The 13,257-nt window shown below is 58.0% G+C and overlaps 1 protein-coding gene across 1 annotated transcript; it reads left to right on the forward strand.

Moving 5' to 3' along the window:
* Positions 1 to 1,220: 1,220 nt before the first annotated feature.
* On the forward strand, positions 1,221 to 13,022 carry CCDC102A (coiled-coil domain containing 102A; the record flags this gene model as incomplete). Its single annotated transcript, XM_080643834.1, has 8 exons — positions 1,221 to 1,811; positions 3,964 to 4,190; positions 5,479 to 5,587; positions 7,893 to 8,009; positions 8,344 to 8,553; positions 9,157 to 9,327; positions 10,277 to 10,380; positions 12,527 to 13,022. The coding sequence occupies 8 exons, from the start codon at positions 1,221 to 1,223 to the stop codon at positions 12,654 to 12,656; spliced, it is 1,659 nt and encodes a 552-aa protein (XP_080499960.1). The 3' UTR covers positions 12,657 to 13,022.
* Between the last annotated feature and the right edge of the window lie 235 nt (positions 13,023 to 13,257).

Below are 13,257 nucleotides of genomic sequence, written 5' to 3' on the forward strand. Positions count from 1 at the left end.
GACCCAGGGTTGGCAGGCAGTGTGGGGACCAGCCAGGGTTGAGAAGTGCTCTGAAAAGGAAGGGATAGAGATAGGGTGGGCCTCAGGGGCTGGTGTGAGGGACAGGCTAGCTGAGTGGGGAAGGAAGGTCACCATGTCTCCAGGGGCTGCTTAGAGGTGGTCAGAAGGAGGCCACATGGAGGGAGAAGATGGCAGGTTAGGGACAGAGAGGGCCATGTGTCTGGTTTATTTTAAAGGGGATATGGCCTATGAATAGCAGAGCCTGACACCTCGCTGCGCCCTCAGCATCTAATAGGCACTGGTTGGCTTCCGTCGTACCACCAGAGCGCGCCTGTATCACCAAACCCTCCCCAGCGTTGCATTTGGACTCCCAGATACCATATCTGTCAGCTCTGGGTCTTAACCTTGCGGAGCCTCCCTCTCCTCTTCAGTAAGTGTCAGTCATTTCTCTCAAGTCTGTTGAGATAAATAAATGAGATAATTCGCATAAGGCATGGTACCTGGCCTGTAGTGGGCCCTCCACAAATGTCATTGTCATCATGTGCTAAGACTAAAACAGTGGCCAGGAACCAGCTTCTGGCCCCAGCAAACTACAGGCTGGGGTGAGAATGGGGAGCAGACAGGGGTCAGGGGTTGATCACCTGACCTGAGATGGTCCCGGAGGACTTCTAGGAGGAGGTGATATCTCAGATAAGTTTTAAGGATGAGAAGAGTTGGCCTGGTGTAGGAAGAGGCAGGAGGGCCAGCATGGAAGCATGCTGTGTCAGGATGGAGATGGGAGAGTAGTAGTTGCTCAGTGTGTGAGGGGGGACCTGAAGGTTGGGGACTGCAGATCAGCTGTCATTGCTGCAGGTTGAAGGGACTAAAGCAGGGAGTCTGGAGACCACTGAGGAAGCGGCTGCAGGCCCTTGCTCACCATTCCAGCCTCACAGGGTTCTCCCCGCGCAGACCATTCTCTCTCCCCCGGCTTTTGCCTCGCTGTTCCCTCTGCGGGTTATGCCCTTCCCGTGGCTGCTGTTGTGGATAAGGACAGATGGTGCCACAGCCTACTAACCGTGTGCCCTCCCACAGGTCCCAGGAGGCATCCTCACCCGCCGGCCCGGAGAGCAGTGAGTAGCGGTGTCATCATGCACAGTGGTATCGCATCTGCCGGACGTTCCCCTGGCTGCCCCTGAGTCCAGCCCAAGTTCAAGTCCAGGGCCCACAAGTCCGCTTGCGCCATGAGCCACGGGCCGAGGCCCCGGCTGGCCGAGTCCCCGCAGCTGTCCAAAGGCAGCCTTCTGACCATCCTAGGCAGTCCGTCCCCCGAGCGCATGGGGCCGGTGGACTCGCTGCCGCCCACGCCGCCCAGCGGCACTCCCTCTCCCGGGCCGTCCCCCGCGCTGTCGCTGCCTATGGCGCCCGCGCTGCTAGCCGACGGGGACTGGGAGAGCCGGGAGGAGCTGCGCTTGCGGGAGCTGGAGGAGGCGCGCGCGCGGGCGGCGCAGATGGAGAAGACCATGCGCTGGTGGTCAGACTGCACCGCCAACTGGCGTGAGAAGTGGAGCAAGGTGCGCGCCGAGCGCAACCGCGCGCGCGAGGAAGTGCGCCAGCTGCGCCAACGCCTGGACGCGCTCACCAAGGAGCTGGCGGGCGCCCGCCGCGAGCGCCAGGAGGTGCAGGGCGAGTGCGAGGCGCGGGGCCGGGAGCTGGCACGGCTGCGGGGTGCCCAGGGAGCCGCCGACCCGACGCCCGACGGACCCGAGACGGAGCCTGAGCGGGAGCACGAGCCGGTGCGCGACGTTGGGTCCGAGAGGCCCCAGAGCAGCCAGGTGTGTGGAGGAGGCGGGGCTGCCGGGCAGGGCCCTAGCCCTGGGGTCCAAGAGTGGGAGAGGCTGACTGATGTGGGCAGAGGTAGAGGCTGCCCGGCCCAGGGCCAGAAATGGTAAGGGCCTGGTGCCCTAAGAGGTTTCACTCCTGTGGGTTGACCTGGTGGGGCCCCAGTCCACCTCCGTTCCGGAGACCTCGAGGGCAGAGTCCTGGGTCCTGGTGGTCCCTCCACTCCCACACCTGAGTGGTCAACAGAACCAGGGAATCAACCCATTTGAGCCAGAGTAGGATCGAAGTAAGTACTTGCCTGGGACGCATCCATCAGTAGCAGAGCTGAGCCCATTCATTCATTCAACTTGAATTTGCAGGGAGAGGTAAACACAACAAGCACCAATTAAGGCCGAGGGGTGGGGGGCTGGGAGGGCACTAGGAACACGGAGGAGTCCCTGATCAAGCTCTCCTGAAAGAGGTCCCATTGAAGCTGAGACTAAGAGGATGCAGAGGAATTCGCTGTGAAAAGTGAAGATAGGTCGGCACTCCAGGTGTGGCAATGGCGCACCTGGTGCGTTAGGGAACTGGCAGCAACAGCTCCCGTCATTCAGCGGGCACCTACACGGAGGCTCAGCCCTAGGTGTGCAGCATCTAGTTCAGTGGTCGGCAAACTCAATCAACAGAGCAGCAAACCGCGGCTCGCGAGCCGCAGTTTGCCGACCACTGATCTGTTCATTCTCACAGCAACCCCCAGAGGTGCTTGCTTTATGGAGGAGGACACCGAGGCATAGAGAGGTTAAGTTCCAACGTCTCCCACTGGAGGCAAGTTGCTGGGGAATGGAACCCAGGTGAACTCCAGAGTCCATGGTAATAATCAGTATGGCTGGAGCATTGACGGTGGGCGTGGAGGGCAGCGTCCCCCTGAGCCAGCAAGCCTGTCACCAGAAGGCCATCTAGGGACAGAGCCCAGGCTCGGGTTGCTTCTAGCTCCATCCCCAGACTCTAGCTAAGATTCTTGGTTGTCCCTTTCCTCCCCTGCCACGTCCCCTCCCGCCCCTGCCCAGCTCCCTCCACCCCTGTAGGCTAGAGTGGGCCCTGCTACCTCCTGGTAGCTGAAGCCCCCTCTTCCCCAGGCCTGCCTGGTGTTTGGAGGCGACAGTCATTGCTCTGCTGTGGGGCAGACCACGACAGCCCCTGCCAGCCGGCCTCAGGTCTCGTCCTGTCCTGTCCTTGTCCTGGTTGTCAGTCACAGCCCGGGAGGTGGCAGGTGTGGCAGGGAGAGCCCTGGGTTGCAGTCTGAGTTTGTTTGCCAGCCCAGCCGCTTTGCTCCGCGACTGGAACAAGCCCCTTCCCTCCCTGTTTCCCTGTTTGTGACACAGGGCATTGGACCAGGTGGCACCTGAGTCCCCCACCCAGACTCCGAGATACAGGAGGAGTAGAATCTCACTCCTTGGGGAGTCCTCAGAGCCACTGTCCCAGTCTAGTAGGGACACTAAGAGCCAGACAGGGAAGGGAGTGGCCCCCTCGTCTGGAGAGGCCTTGGGGAAGGCAGGCTGGAACAGGGTGTCTGGGGTTTGTGGCCAAGGCAGGCCTTGGGGGTGGACAGGGGCAGGGCAGGGGGGCAGAGGGGACAGGGGCTTGGCATTAGGTTAATAATCCCTCACAGCTTCCTGTCTGGGAGCTGGTTCTGCTCACAGGGCCGCCTTACTGTTCAGCTCTACCATGTCACCTATCTCGCGGTGCCTTAGTATTTGCACCTGAAAAATGGGGTCTTAAAGCCAGAATTCCTTTTGAAGGAATTTAGTTCCTGTTCATTGTAGGAATCCCCTACTTCTACATTGATCCACACCAATGTCCCACCATATGTTTGCATACTTACAGCGACAGGGAGCTCACTACCTCTCCTGGGAAATCTTCCAGGATGCAGGGAACCCTGGTGGCTGACTCTTTTGCAATTCCAGGAGAAAGGGAAGGCCCAGAGGAGGCTGTGTCCCCCCCCCCCTTTCTAGGATGCAGGGGCAGGCTACAAAACAGGGATCTGGGGCCCAGAAGGGCTGTGTGACTTGCCCAAGCTTACCCCCCAGCTGATTCCAGACCCAGGGCCTGGGAGAGGCCAAGAGGACTCGGCTGCCACTGGTCCAGCTTCCACCTTGGTCCCTGCAGGAGCTGGAGCTGGCGGAGAGCCTGCTGAAGAGCAGACCAGAGGAGCCTGAGGGCTGCTGGGAGACACGCAGTGCAGGGACCGGGGGCCCACGGGGCAGCTCGGGCCGCCAGGAGCGCAGCCGGCTGCCCTGGGAGGACACAGCTGCCATGGAGGAGGAGGCCTCCAAGTTGACTGCCTTACGACTGCGGCTGGATGAATCCCAGAAGGTGCTGCTCAAGGAACGAGAGTGAGTGCTGGGGGCAGGCAGGTGCCAGAGGGTGGGGCAGGCAGGTGCCAGGGGGTGGGCCGGGCACCCTCAGCACCACACCATGAACATCAGTGTCGCAGAGCGTGAGACTCGCTCAAGGGGAGTGGTTCTATTTGGGCTTGAATTCTGCAGCATTAGAGCAGTGTGCTCTGCCTGAGGACCCCATGCTAGTTTTCTATTATTATTATTACTAGAGGCCCGGTGCACAAATTCGTGCATGGATGGGGTCCCTCGGCCTGGCCAGCCATTGGGGCGATTGGGGCCAGCAGGCTGTCGGGGAGGGACCGCAGGAGGTTGGCTGTGGGAGTGCACTAACCACCAGGGGGTAGCTCCTGTGTTGAGCATCTGCCCCCTGGTGGTCAGTGCGCATCATAGCTACCAGCCAGTCATAATAGTCGCTTAGGCTTATATATATATAGATTAATTCAAATAATATGTAATATGCAAATCAGAGTGAGGTTCTAGATCCTTTTCACCCCCAGGGATGTCATGTACACATTACCAGATGCAGGGTAATTCCTGGATGGGCAGGATGTCCTGGGCACTTCCAGGTATCGGGTACCCCTGGTCCCTGCCCACTAAATGACCCTGTCATCATGACAACCAAAAACATCCCCATGGATTTCTAACATGCCTCCTAGAGGGTGGCGTTGTCTCCTCTCAGAACACTGTGTGCGAAATATTAGACCCTCAGAATGGGAGCCGGGCGTGGTGTGGGATGGGGAAGCACAGCGTGTAACAGTAAGTGCAGCTGTTGGTTGAGCACTTACTATGTGCTGGAGCCAGGCCCCGTGCTTGTTACCCATGGCTTCTCATTCATGCACAGGGTCATGGGAGAACTTGGGAATCCCACCCAGTGATGATGACAAGAGGGAATCTCTAGATCCGAGGGACATTGGACAGTGTTTCTAATGGCAGAACCATGTTTTTAAGCCAAGCCTTGCAGGGAACCACAGTACATGAAACAGGAACCAGGGTCATATTTGGCAAATGATTCTGGGGCCCAGGGAGAGGGAGGCATCTGCCAGGAGTGGTCAGTGCCATGGAGGCCTGGTCACCTCTTCTCACCATGCACTTGTGGGAGGGGTATAGTTCCAAGAGAAATCAACAACCAGGTGCCTGCCACAGTGTGGGATACCAGGACCTTGAATGCCGAGGCAAGGACTTTGGCCTTGTGTTCTGCAGGTGCAGAGTGCGTAGGAGGACTCTGAGCAGAGGGCGCCGGTGGGCTCACCCCCATGTCTCCCTCTCTCTGTCCCCTCCCCAGGGATAAACTGGCACTGAGCAGGAACATTGAGAAGCTGGAGGGGGAACTCAGCCAGTGGAAGATAAAGTATGAGGAGCTGAGCAAGACCAAGCAGGAGATGCTCAAGCAAGTGAGTCTTGGAGACCAGGGGGGCTTCCTGGAGGAAGCAGCATTGTGCTGTTGAATTTCAGCAGCGGGAGTGCATGAAAAAAGGGAGTTTGTTGATTGTCAGGCACTGGCCATGCACTGTTCTGAGTGCTGGGGTGGGCAATGTCCCGGCCTTCAGGACCTCACCTTGAGGAAGAGGATCAGGGAGGACTGGCAGGAACCAGGCAGATAAATTCATAATCTATGAAGTAGTCAAAACAGTATAAGAGGGATGGGGTGGTAGGTCAGGAAAGGCCTAAGAAGGTGACATTTGAGGCAAGACCTAAAAGGATTAGAAGAAGCCGTTCTTGAGAAGATACGGGGGCAAAGTTCCTAGCAGAAGGCACAGCAGATGCAAAGGTCCTGAGGCCAGAACAAGCCTAACGTGTCCAGAAAATGAGCCAGCGTGGCTGGAGGGTAGTAAGTGAGACGTGAGGCTGCAAGGAGAGCTTTGTAGACCAGGGTGAAGGGGAGGCGTCTGATGGTGCATTCAGTGAGTGCCTACTGTGTGCGAGGTCTCACTGAAGCCTCGTGGCAGTCAGGCGGCTGTCCCCATTTCACAAGTGAGGAAACTGAGGCTCCAGCCAGCAGAAAGGGACTCAGCTTCACCACCACAGTATGGCAACTCAGAGCAGGCAGGGCTCAGTCTAGGTCAGTCCTCAAACTTTTTAAACAGGGGGCCAGTTCACTGTCCCTCAGACCATTGGAGGGCCGGACTATAGTTTAAAAAAAAACCTATGAACCAATTCCTATGCGCACTGCGGGCCCGGGACGCGTCGGCTGCTAAGCAGGACAGGCAGCGGCACCCGGTGGGCCAGATAAATGTCCTCGGCGGGCCGCATGTGGCCCGCGGGCCGTAGTTTGAGGACGCCTGGTAGGCAGCCCTTCCCGCCTCCTGTGCAGACCCCCATGGCCACCAGGGGGCACAGCCACCCCGAGAAAGCTGGCCAGATGGGCTGTATTTGTGAAGGCGGGAGGGCCACAGACCTCAGAGCCTGCATCTGCTCTGAAAGGGACACTGGCCTTAGGGAAGCTCCTAAAATAGATTCCCAGACCCACCCTCATCCTCCTGAATCATCATCTTTGGGACTTGGGTTTAGGAATCTGTCTTTTTAATTTTTCTGAACTGTGAAGTGTGATCATTTGCAGAAAGTGAATAAAACACAAACACGCAGTTTCACAGATTACTTACAAAGATTCGCTTTGTAGCTGACTTCCTCCCCTCACCATATGTATGCAAGGCCACCCCTGTCATCACATGCACAGCGCGGTAGTTGGTTGGTTTTCCCTGCTGTCAACAGCGACTCTGCACTATGTCAGAGCGCCCCAGGGGACTCTGATTTGGCCAACCCTACACCCACGCGCAGACCGTGTTCAGCCAGTGTCCACGGAGGGCTCCCTGATGCCAAGGCCATACAGGGGTACAAAGGTGGACAGACAGACAACTCTCTGTGCTCCCCAGCTCCCATTCTAGTTGGGGCGGGGTGGAGGTGGCAAGTGGAGGAGGCACCCCCTGCAGGTGGGGAGGACAGCAGAGGCCTCCCTGAGCAGGGGGCATTTAGGCCAAGGCCTGAGAATGAGAAGAGTCCATGCTGCAAAATACCCCAGAAAAAGTGTATGAGGCAGAGGGAGCCACATGTGCAAAGGCCCTGGGGTGGACAGGGTGTATTTGAGGCTTAGAAAGGAGGCCACACAATGAACTAAGAGGAAGGAGGTGGGAGGGCTTTGTGAGACCATAGGGAGGGGTCAGTCCTTACCCTAAGGCAGGCGTCCTCAAACTACGGCCTGCGGGCCACATGCGGCCCGCCGAGGACATTTATCCGGCCCACCGGGTGCCGCTGCCTGTCCTGCTTAGCAGCCGACTCGTCCCGGGCCCGCAGTGCGCATAGGAATTTGTTCATAGTTGTTTTTTTTAACTATAGTCCGGCCCTCCAACGGTCTGAGGGACAGTGAGCTGGCCCCCTGTTTAAAAAGTTTGAGGACCCCTGCCCTAAGGAACCTGGGTTGGGGACGTGATTGTATTTATCTTTTTAAAAGCTCACTCTAGGTGACTGTTGTGGAAAATGGGTTGATGGGGGGCCAGGAGTGGACACTGGGCAGCTAGATGGTAATGAGGTGGGAAATGAGAGATGTCGGAAGCAGCACAAGTGGTCAGATTCAAGGTCCGTTCTGCACACCCGGTGGCCCATTTGGGTACCACCTCTTCGCTGGGCACTCCTCACCAGAGCCCACCCTCAGAGCTGGTTCTGGGTGCTGTTTGCGTAACCAGGCTGGGCTGTCTCCCGCAGCTCAGCATCCTGAAGGAGGCTCACCAGGACGAGCTGGGCCGCATGTCCGAAGACCTGGAGGACGAGCTGGGGGCGAGGTCCAGCATGGACAGGAAGATGGCTGAGCTGAGGGGCGAGGTGGGGCCTCCGGCGGGACCTGGGAGGGCTGGGGGCCATGGGGCCCTGGCTCTGTCAGCTGGGCTCTTGAAAGAGGCCTGTGCTCTAAGGGATCCAGGCACACCCCAAAGAGTACCCCATTCTGCAGGGGGCAGTTCCTGTCCCACACAGAGACCAAAAGCGCCCTCACATCCTGCACACGTGAAATAGCCCAGGTTAATTATAGCCACTGCAGCTGGACCTGCTTCCTGGAGCCAAAAATGGCTCCAGGAGGAGTGGAGGGTGGGGGGAGTCCAGCTCAGGCCCTTCCGTGCCCCTTCCCCAGGGACCCTCACCCTGTCCTGCCCTGTTCCAGATGGAGCGGCTGCAGGCGGAGAACGCAGCCGAGTGGGGTCGCCGCGAGCGGCTGGAGACCGAGAAGCTGGGCCTGGAGCGGGAGAACAAGAAGCTGCGGGCGCAGGTCGGGGACCTGGAGGAGGCCCTGGCCCGCCGGCGGCGGCAAACGGCCAGCGCACTGGACTGCGACCTGCGGGCCAGCCAGGCTGCACTCTTCGAGAAGAACAAGGTGGGGCAGTGGGTGGCGTGGCCAGGACTGGGGGGGCCCTGCCTCCCCATCCAGCCAGGGCAGAGCACCTACTGTGTATCCAGTGTCAGCCCATAGGGACCCGGGGACCCCTGAAGTGACAACTAAGGACAGAGGCTGCTCTCCTGGGCGCCCACTCTGGGTCAGGCTCAGTGATCGTTGCAGTACCTGCATTTATTGAGCATCTACTGTAGGCCCTACGCCAGTGTTTTTTGTCCATTGTGTCACTTAATCCTCTCAACAGCCCTTCTATTTATGCAACAAATGTTTGCACCAAAGACTCCAGACCTCATCCCTCCCCAAAAACCTGACTCAGCTCCAATAGCCTGCTGGACATCCCATGTCATTCCCAGTAGGCACCTCAAAGTTAACACATGCAACATGGAACCACTGAGTCACCCACCTAGGCCTTCTCACCTCACTGGATGGCACCTCCAGCCTCCAGCTGCTCAGCCAAACCTCTAGTGCTGGTATTTCAGACAGCAGGTGGAGAGGTTCTGGGGAGAGGGGACACCAGCACCTCTAGACCTGCCTGACATGGTGCCCTCGGACACTGAGCCCTCCCCTCACCTCTGCTCCCTGCAGGAGCTGGCAGATCTGAAGCACGTGCATGGCAAGCTGAAGAAACAGTTCCAGGAGAAGGTGGCAGAGTTGGCACATGCCAACCGGCGGGTGGAGCAGCACGAGGCGGAGGTGAAGAAGCTGCGGCTGCGGGTGGAGGAGCTCAAGAAAGAGCTGGCCCAGGCTGAGGATGAGGTGAGCACCGCTGAGGCCCGGAGGGCGGCCTCCAGACCTCAGCTACAGTAGGAGTGTCCCTCCATGCTGAGTCCCCAGCGCCTGGCATGAGCCTGACTCTCAGGATGTGCACAGGGTAGAGAGGGTGGGTGGGTGATGGATGGATGGTAGATCGCTGTGTGGGTAGAAGGGTGGGAAGAAAAATGGACAGACGAGGTTGATGAGAGGTTGAATAGATTAATGGGTGGATGAGTGGGTAGACTGTAGGTGGTTAAATGGAAAGACAGAAGGATCACTCCAGGGATGGATGAACAGATGGATGAGGGACTGGGTGGACAGATGAATGGGAGAGGGAGAGAGGGCGGGAGGAAGGATGGATGGATGAGTTGTGGCAACAGATGTCCGATGGGTGATTGGGTGGATCGATGGATGATGGGCGAGTATATGGAAAGATGGATGACAGTGGACAGTGGAAAGATGGATAGACCACTGACTGGATCAGTGGGTGGAAGAATGAATGGACAGGGAAAGAAGGACAGAAGGATGGGTAGATGGAGAGATAGGTGTCTCTGTCTGGGAGAATGGAAGGACACATGGACAGGCAAGGTGAAGGGGTGGCTAAATAGATTAATGAATGGTGAGTGGGTAAGTGGGTATCTTCATAGGCAGATGGATATTTCCATGGATGAATGGTCACATGGGACAGACTGATGAGGGTAGATGGGTAGGCGGGTTGATGGATGGGTCAGTAGCATGGAGTATTGGAGGAGGGGTGGGTTTAGAAGGGAAGGGTAACAGATGGAGAGGAGCACAAGGGATGCTTCCCTGGAGGGGGTGAGCCTTGGTCTAGGCCTCAGAGGAGACGGGGCCTGCTCTCCGGGAAGGACATTCCCACGGGTGAATGGCAGGAGGCAGGCCAGGCTGGCCCAGGCAAGGTGACCCCATGCTGTTGGCCCTGCTCACCCCGCAGCTGGACGAGGCCCACAACCAGGCGCGGAAGCTGCAGCGGTCGCTGGACGAGCAGACGGAGCAGAGCGAGAACCTGCAGGTGCAGCTAGAGCACGTACAGTCCAGGTGGGCCCCCACATGCACCCCTGGGGGGTGGGGCTCCATCAGGGAGAGGATTCCTGGCCAGGGCACAGAAGCAGGGCAGAGAGACTTCCAGCTAAAGGAAACTACCCCCCACCCCAACCTCCTCCCGGCAGGGTCCGAGCTCTGCTAGAGGAGAAGCGGGAGAAGGAAGAGGGCCGGGCTCACTGGGGCCAAAATCCTGTCACCTCCAGGCAGGAAGGGCCGGGGCCAGGAAACCAGGGAAGGGGAGTGAGAGCAGGAAGTGAGACCAGCTGGGACCCTGGAATTGTCTCCTGTAGCCAGAGAGCAGGAAGAGTGGCCAAACAGGTCAAGGCCAAGGTGGGGTAATAGGTAGGGCCCATGGGCTTGGGAAGCCATTGACAAGAAAAACAAACAGCCCTCGGGGTCCTGGGCTGGGTTGACCCTAAGCCAGCTGGGATCAGAGGAATTGGAGGAACCCCAGCCTGATGGTGGGCCCGAGTCCTCAGACAGACCATAGGGTCTGGGGAACCCACCAGCACACTCTGCATTTCTCCCCCCCGCCCCCGCCCCCATCCCAGCACCCAGTGAATTGTACCCTCTCTCTTACACCCCTTATAGAGCCGTAAGATATCAGAGAGCATCAGGTCCAAGCCCCTCCCCACTTCACAAGCCCCCTACCTGAGGGACCCCATAACCACAACCCTGACCCACTCTTCCTGGGCTGGGCCCTGGAAGGCCCTTACTCCCATCCTCTTATTTCATGGCATAGAGGGAGCCTGGGCTCTGCCTGGGTGGTGGGAATCCTGGCTCTGTCCTTCATAGCTGTGTGATCTTAGGGCACTTACTTAACCTCTGGGTGTCAGTTTCCTCATCTGTAAAATGGGGGCGATAATAGCTCTTACCTCTTGGTTGTTAGAATTAAAGGAGCTGGCATGTATTTATAAAAGTATCTGGCACATCATCAAAGCCGCACCACTGCCAGCTGCTGTGTTACTGTTACCCCAGGGTGGGGGGCTCAGAGTGGGTCAGATACTGTGCTACAAGAATCGTGCTCCTGTAAGAAGGGAAGGGGAGATTTTTTTTTTTTCCTAGGCGGTTGGCAGATGAGGAAACTAAGGCACAAGAGGGTCAGTCCTTCCACAGCCACACCTCCACGCCTTGGCCATCTGCCATCTGAGCCCTTATTTACTAAGCACCTACTATGTGCTGCTGTGTGCTGAGTTTCTGGGAAGGGTACAGGCCAGACCTAACAGCCGTGTGACATGGCCAGCCAAGCCTCAGTTTCCCCTTCTGCTTGGGATGTTACCTAGAAAGTGCTGGGCAGGGGCCCAGGCATGAGGCCAAGTCCCTCTGGCTGTGTCTGGCCAGCTCTGCCCACTCCCCCGCCCCAGCACACACCCCATAAAAGGCCGCCAAGCCCCAGGGCTTTCCCGCCGTCTTGGCCACATTCTTCGGGAGCCATAAACTCCCAAAATGGACAGGCAGGCTCTGCCCAGCCTCTCAAGTGCTTCCATCGGGGAGGGCGCAGCCGCCCAGGACCGCTGCCTCATTTTCTTTTCCAACTTTTTGCGCTTTAATGTTCCGGGGACGGCGCACTAAATCACAGCGCAGTAATGGAGGCCCCTGGCTACGCCCCTCCCGCCGTGTTAATAATTCATGCTTCCTGTAAGATGCCGCCAGGCAGCCACTCTGCTGGGGGATGGGTATCGCCTCCACAGCTCTTCCCAGCGCCCAAGTTTGCCTGGTGCATTTTGGCTTTGGAACTTTAATGTGAGAGGAACTAGGGCGGGGCACTTTCTCATAGACACTGGGGATGGAGGGGACAGAGACACCCCCCCCCCCCCGACTCCGTGGGCCTTAGAGCCGGGCTGGGGGTGGACTCCCAGCAGCGTGACCATGAGCAGCTGCTCACCTCTCCAAGCCCCCAGCCCACTCTCACAAATTACTCTGGGCAAATTACTCACCTGCCTCGTACCTCGGTTTCTTTGTCTATAAAATGGAGGTGATAATAGCACCTCCTGTCATTTCAGGGGCCTCTGGGAGGAGGCTGTGATGAGGTAATGTTTGTAAAAGGCCCAACCTGGTGCCTGGCAGCGGCAGCGGGATGCTGCTGTCAGCCCAGCTGAGGAGTCCCACACCCTGACCCCGCTGTCACCCACCCCCCCAGGCTCCGCCGGCAGCAGCAGAACGCCCCCCTCTTTGGGAAGATCCGCAGCGCTCGCTTTGGCCCTGAGGAGGCCGGGGACGGAGCCAGCGACCTGGATGAGGATGAGGACCTACAGATCCAGGTGGCCTAGAGTTCCAGGGCTGGCAGGACTGGCCCAAGGCCACAGCCCCCCTGGGTGCTCGGGCTGACCGGCCACTCACTGATGCAGCTGCCTTTCCTCACCCTGGGAGCATCCCTACCAACGTCCTATGTTTATATATATATAGATATATTTTTATATATGTGCCTGGTGCTATAAACACAATACCGCCCCAAAGCCTGATCTAGGCTCCCCCACCCACCAGGACTTTCATGGAGGGGGGATGGGGTGTCAAGAGAGGGTCATTGGGTCCCCAACCCAAGCTGCCTCTCTGAGCCTTGGGGACTGGGCGGGAGCTGTTCACAGTATAATGTGATAAACCCAGTCTTTTGTAATAAATGAGTTGAGGTTCTTGGGGTGGAGTCCTGAGCGTGAGGCAGATGAGGGCAGGCGGTGTGGGAGACAGCATCGGCCTGCACTTGGCACCAAACCTAAGTTCAGAAAGATCAAGTGACTGAATGAATGCGTGAATGTGAGAAAGAATGAATGAATGAACATCTGAGCTGCGGAATGGCCTGGGACCGAGGTCCTAGGAGGGGAAGGGGACAGGATGGTGCACGTGTTATCTGGAGAAGAGGAGACTTAAGCCTGG

This window comes from Plecotus auritus (genome assembly GCF_963455305.1).
Source record: "Plecotus auritus genome assembly, chromosome: 10".
NCBI classification, from domain to species: Eukaryota; Metazoa; Chordata; class Mammalia; order Chiroptera; family Vespertilionidae; genus Plecotus; species Plecotus auritus.